Source organism: Lactuca sativa, chromosome 5 (assembly GCF_002870075.4).
Source record: "Lactuca sativa cultivar Salinas chromosome 5, Lsat_Salinas_v11, whole genome shotgun sequence".
Classification (NCBI taxonomy): Eukaryota; Viridiplantae; Streptophyta; class Magnoliopsida; order Asterales; family Asteraceae; genus Lactuca; species Lactuca sativa.
The window spans coordinates 186,080,885-186,087,337 of record NC_056627.2 but is presented as its reverse complement, the minus strand read 5'-3'; the positions used below and the strand labels follow the sequence as shown (position 1 = coordinate 186,087,337).

The 6,453-nt window shown below is 29.4% G+C and overlaps 1 protein-coding gene across 5 annotated transcripts; it reads right to left on the bottom strand.

Moving 5' to 3' along the window:
* Positions 1-1,440: 1,440 nt before the first annotated feature.
* LOC111897212 (uncharacterized) lies at positions 1,441-5,179 on the bottom strand. 5 transcript variants are annotated; one of them, XM_023893169.3, is made up of 6 exons: positions 5,028-5,179; positions 3,917-4,230; positions 2,707-3,781; positions 2,512-2,627; positions 2,174-2,277; positions 1,441-1,871 (listed from the first exon to the last, which is right to left on the bottom strand). In XM_023893169.3, the coding sequence occupies exons 2-6, from the start codon at positions 4,221-4,223 to the stop codon at positions 1,767-1,769; spliced, it is 1,707 nt and encodes a 568-aa protein (XP_023748937.1). In that variant the 5' UTR covers positions 4,224-4,230; positions 5,028-5,179; the 3' UTR covers positions 1,441-1,766. The 5 variants fall into 5 exon arrangements, with proteins under 5 accessions (XP_023748937.1, XP_023748936.1, XP_023748935.1 ...); XM_023893168.3 differs by having other exon boundaries at positions 3,917-4,227; positions 4,969-5,174; XM_023893167.3 differs by having other exon boundaries at positions 4,969-5,173.
* Positions 5,180-6,453: the final 1,274 nt, after the last annotated feature.

Genomic DNA, 6,453 nt, shown 5'->3' with positions numbered 1-6,453 from the left:
AAACGACATGCGAGAGTAATTACCTTTTCGTCTTGTTCACGTTTAGGTAACTTCATTTTTTGTACACATTTGACCATTTAACTTGTTAAATATGTTCACATATTACCATTGTCACCTGCTATAGCAGGTGACAATGGTAATATGTGAACATATTTAACAAGTTAAATGATCAAATTTGTACAAAAAAAGAAAGTTGTCTAAACGTGAATAACTTTTTTTTACAAATCTCTTAAAAAAATTATAATTTTTTATAACATTTTTTCACATTTTTTTTTACAAATTTCTTAAATTTTTTTATAATTTCTTACAACATTTTTATGAAATTTTTTATTATAGGTTTTCTAATATAATGTTTTAAACTTTGCTTATAATTTTTTTTTTCAACTTTTTTTATACTTTCATATAATTTTAATACAACTGCTTTTCAACCAAATATTTTATAAATGTTTTAAGATTTTCTTACAAGTTATTTACTTGTTTTATTGTTACATTTGCATACAATTTTTTTATAACTTTCATATATTTATTTCTAAACTTTCTTTACAATATTTTTAAAGTGTTTAAGAGATTTTGTATGTCACTTTAATACTTTTTATAACATTTTAAAATACTTTCGTTAAATACTAGTTTAAAACGTTGTATTAAAAATATTAAAAGTTTATAAACTTCTAATTAAAAAGTTGAAATAATTTTAAACATTTACATTATATAGATTTTTTGTTTTTTTATTTGGTAAGTAATATTTTCTTTTTATTTTTTTTAAAAGACACTTTATACTTATTATTACATATTTAATTTATTTAATTGTACTGTTAGATGCTATTTACTTTAAAAATATTATATATGTTTCTAAACAAAAGAAAAAAAATATAAGAGGCTATATAAAATATTTCACAAAACAAAAACATATTTATTAATTAAAAAGTAAAGTTTAAAATTGATAAATATTAATTAATATTGAGGAAATTATGGATATTTTAAAAATAACGTTTGAAAAAAATAATACAAACAAATATGAAAAATAAAATCGCTATTAAAAGTGAGGAAAATGACTTATTAGGGTAATTAACTTTTCGTTTTGTTCACATTTAAGCAACTTTTTTTTTGTGTACATTTAACCATTTAACTTGTTAATTTGTTCACATTATCATTGTCACCTGCTATAGTCGATGACAATGGCAATATGTGAACACATATAACAAGTTAAATGGTCAAACGCGTACAAAAATAAAGAAATTACATAAATGTAAACAAAGCAACAAAGATGATTACCCTTCTAAGTCATTTTCCCAATAAAAAATGTCATAATACAAAATAACAAACTGATATGTATCAAATCATATCGATTTTTTAATATACAATGTCATAATAAGAAATAGTCTTTAACATACAATGCGACAACAAGAAAGAAAAAGAAAAAAAATACAATGCAAAAATGTATTCTCACAACCTTCATATATTTTATCATAGGGTACAAACTAAAATGTCCGATTTGTAACGAATAACATCCAACACATGCATGTGAATATTTCATGTGTTATCTCTTCCAAATATGCACACATACATAAATATATACATATACTTTTCCCAAAACAAGATGGAAACTTTTGTCGTTCGTTTGTTAAAGCACCTATATGATCAAGAGCTTAAAACCTCACTATACTCTAATTATACAATTACCAATATCGTATAGAAAAGGGAAAGCTTACAAGCCAAATAAAAGGAAAATCATTGCTTCAAAATTTTCTACAATTTGTTTCTTGCAATTAAAACCCTAACTTTTCTCTCTCCTCCAACTTGAAGGTCAACCGTTCTTCCATTGGAACTTGTCCACTTGTCAACGTTCTTTGCCACCAAGCTATGAGTTCATCCTGGAAATCAAATATCACATTAAACATATTTTCATTTATTTTTATTACATTATCGTACTTTGAAAACTTTACCCAATTATAGCACTGTACTTTTTAGTTATTTTCTTTATAAGACATTATACTTTGAAAAATATACCTAGTTATAACATTGAAATTTGCTTTTTATTTGAATGGTAATATTGTAATTTGTAAGTGGTAGATTTTCAAAATAAGATGCTAAATAAAGATATCAATGAGAATACATTGTTATTTCTTGCATTTAACCCTATATACATCAAAAAGGGAAATTACAATAACTTTACCTCAAGAAAATCACAGTTGGAGATGTATCGACTTTCAACAAGGCATTCAACACCTCCAATGTTAACCCGTATAGGCTTCTTGGATCCTTTTGATGGATTTTCATCTTCATGGTCCCACACACATCATAGTAAAATAGTTAGTATCAACAATTTTAAGTATTCTATTCAAATATTTTTTGATGCTTCCTTTAAAATATGAAAAGAAAAGATAGTTTGACTTTCAAGGTCAACTTTCCAACGTTTCAAATCCAAAATTGACATGAAAATCACTACAAACTTAAAATTGGTACTTTGACTTTGAAAGGTCAAATTTTAAGTTATGAAGTATGAGGCAATACCTGTTATGCAAGCAACATAATACCCTGCTTCCCCTACTCCTTCTTCCCATTTTGCAAGACGCAAACGTAAGAAATATCCATCTAAATTTGTGAGGGGTAAATGGGAATTCATCCATCTGATATTACAAATCAATAATAGAAATCAATAAGAGAAAATACAATAAGAAATGGTAAAAAGAAAGCTAAAACTCTTACTTGAGAATATCTGTTCGAGACAATCTAAGGCTTCTTATGGTGTCGAACATTCCTTTAGGTATTCTGTGTATCTTCTCTTCATTAAACAACTTATTATTCCCAGAAGTTGAAGCAATTTCATTAATATTTGATACCTTCTTCTTAAAGAACACATTTCCATTCTCATTTATCTGTAAACAATCGCGTAATTCATGGCCCGTTTTCCCACAAAAGAAACATTTTGACTTTTCCACAGGTTTCTCGAACTGGTTCATCCCACAAGGAGCAGAAGCATCAATGGTGGATGAATCTTTGGCTACTAAAGTATTTACGTTGGAGGGTATTTTTGGAAAAAGACGAGTGATCCATAAGTTCCCAAATGCTTTTTGGTTCAAATTATCATACGGGTTATGATCGGATGCTGTTTTATCGAACAAAATGATTTCTTTAGACGCGTCAACAGATTTATCGTCGATATCGGTTTTTGTTTCGAGTCGTTTTGGATCTTGTGAATAAAGCGATTGAAAAACAGTTTGAAACCCTAATCTTTTGTTCTGATCATCGTCAAATGGACGAGGAGTTTCTTCTTGATAGGGTTTTACGCTTTTCACCATGGTTGAAATCCAATTCATGAAAGAACTATCTTGTTTGACCACAGGACTATATTCTTGACTTTGTTTCTTGATTCGTTTACTTCCGATAATCAACTGTTCTTCAAATCTCCACCCCTTGTTCTTTTTTGAAGATAAATTAGCACTGTTGCAACTTTCCATGCTTTTATGGCTCTCATCATCATCTTCTTTACAACCCTCTTCTCTATTTTCACCTCCTTTTTGATCTTTCTCTGAATTTTCCAAATCTTTAACAATGACATCATTTTCAGCAGTTTCTTCCATTTTTTCAAGAAAAGGCGCACTCGAACTACCCTCTTCTTTTAATTCTTCACCCCTTTTGACATTTGTGTGTTCTTGTGTCATTTTCAAAGGCAATCCAACATCCATGGTGAATCTGTCACTGTTTTCAGTCTTGATTTCTAATTTTTCCGGTTCATTAGAAAGTAGTGGCAGAAGATCAGCAGTTCTTCGGTTTTGTCGACCTACAAAAAAACCAAATTTCAGGGGGTGTTTGGACTTTGTCTTTTGAAAAAATTAATTAAACAGATGTAATAAATCATGTTCCCTTGAACTCATAACAATTTACAAATTTGCCCTTATTGTCATATTATGTGTACCTGTGTGAGCAAGAGGAAGAGTTGATCTGAAAAAAGAGGCATCGATGACACGTTCATCATCTTTTGTGTGAGCAAAACAGGGGCTGCAGCCAGTATACTTGATGGTTAGACCATTTTGAGTTGACCAAACCAACTCAGTCAAAGGATGAGGTCTCACAAATGGCTTTGTATTTGTATTTGTAGTGTCTATTCTTGACCCTAAATCTGCATTTACACCTGCACCTGAATCACTACAAGACTCCACACGTTGTTGGTTTGTAGCACCAAGAGAAAGCCCCAAATCAATCTCTTCATTCATATTCTCCATTACCCTACTTTTGATTCCAAATCCCAAAAAACAAAAATATATCATAAACAATGCAAGGTTAAGTTATTCGAGTCTTTTTCATGATGATGTATCTTTCATTCCACTACAAAGATGTTAAATTCGCTTGATAGGGTCAATTGGACATTGATAAACATTAAGACTTTCTATTTTTTAACTAAGTACTAACGAAATGATCATTTTTCTTTGAAAAAATTTTCAAATGTAAACTAGAAAATATCTCGTTTGACTTGAAAAAGTTAAAACATATTAAGGGAACATAGATACGAGTAAATCAAAACGCCGCTGACATAAAAAAATTAGTCGATTATTCCATAAAATTGAACAAATCATTAGTATTTTAGTAGGGAAACAATACAATCAACATGAATTCTCAAGATTTGACTTTATTGCATCTAAAAGAGACCAATCTTTGACCTTTGACATTCGAACTCTTAACTGGAAGTGGAGGGCTAAGGCGATCAGAGAACAAACCCTATTTGTCTAAAATGATTAGCATCAAATAATAAGGAAGTTAGCAAAAATCGATTACTTCACTAAACTATTGGTCAAAAACGACACTTAATTTGAGAACAATTAGGTTCGATTGTTTATTTTCAAATTTGATTTCAGATACAGAGGAAACTACTCAAATACTTAGCTCAAAATCTGGAGCCAATTTACATCAAGAAATTTGGGGGAGACTAAAATTATAAATTCCAAATTCAATTAAAGAAAACCCACTTACCTGAAAACCCCCAAAAGCCATGAATTCGATTCAACTCTTTCAAAACCCAATCTGTTTACCTTATTGTTTCTGTATTCAGGTGGACTCAGTTCATCCAATCAGTGAGGATACTAAATATGGACGAATGCATACGTTTGTCAAATACTAAAAAGAGAGAGAGAGAGAGAGAGAGAGAGAGAGAGAGAGAGATATGTATGGATATATGATTTCATGCATAGTAAGCTCTTTTCAAGTCCCCATTGTACATACAGCTGCTTTGGGCGTTGTGGTTGATGATCTGCCACGTGGAAACTTTTGTATGGAACCTGCTTTACGGACAGTTTTACAGAATCTTTCTATTTTGGTTTATTTTGGAATCCAGTCCCTCAAGTTTAGATTCGATTTCAAATTTGGACTATAATTAACTGTTCTTGTTACTTTGGTTATTTGTTTCATTAAGCGGTAAGACCCCGTTGGTTACCCATGATAATGATAAGATATACATATACAATCTTAGGGGTGGAATTGGTACGATATCAATTTTTTATTCTCTAAATTGTGTACCATAGCAACTATATTTGGTACCGTACCAAATATACTTGATACCAATATGTTTGGCTATCAAAAAGTTTGGTTGATACAAATTGGTAATAATTTATACCAACTTCTTTTAATTTTTTATTGTAAGATTTAGATTTAAACAAAAACATCGGGTAATTTTGACGCTTAGTAAAGAAATTAGTTATGTAATTCTTTTAATTTAAAAAATAATTCTATTGAATTAAAGTTAAAGTAATGTTTTAATTTTATGTTTTAACGTGGTGATAACTATCGACTAATTAATGCGACCATATGACTTACATAATATTCTTAAAACGATAAACAGTAAACACAATTTGACAATTATATATATATATATATATATATATATATATATATATATATATATATATATATATATATATATATATATATATATAATGAATTGGTTGGTACGGTACTACCAACCAAACATGTTGGCTACCAACTTTCTTGTTTCGGTTGGTAACATGTTGGTTGGTTTTCCGTGGTATAATTGTCAGTCCTATACAGTCTTGTAGCATATTGTCATATAATGGATTTGGACTAGGATTGAGATTAAAATTAATGATCGATTAAAATAATATTTTGATTTATTGTGTCGACGCATGTTACCAATTAACTTGTTGAAGTGAGTGTATAAAGTTTTATCAATGATAGTACTAAAGTTCGATAATGTCTTTATATCCAACTTTATGATAGATAAACAAATACTAGTTTATAATTGTAGTCCTGCAAGCATAATCCACCATTTTAATCATTAAAATTTTATATTCTCTGTGGATAATGACATCTGCTGAAAAAGGATACTAACAAAGTTGACTTATAAAAAATTTCGGGCGTTTGGATTCCCGAAAAAGACCAGACAAAGCATAAACACGTATTGTACACACTAGAATCTAACTTCAAGAAAAGTTTTGGTAAATA

Excerpts from the sequence above, each read along its gene's own strand:
- LOC111897212 (XM_023893166.3), bottom strand. The coding sequence starts at position 4,268 with ATGATATATTTTTGTTTTTTGGGATTTGGAATCAAAAGTAGGGTAATG. Across the intron at positions 3,782-3,916 it reads TCTTCCTCTTGCTCACACAG|GTCGACAAAACCGAAGAACT; the intron begins GTACACATAATA and ends GTTTTTTTGTAG. Across the intron at positions 2,278-2,511 it reads TTATGTTGCTTGCATAACAG|ATGAAAATCCATCAAAAGGA; the intron begins GTATTGCCTCAT and ends GGGACCATGAAG.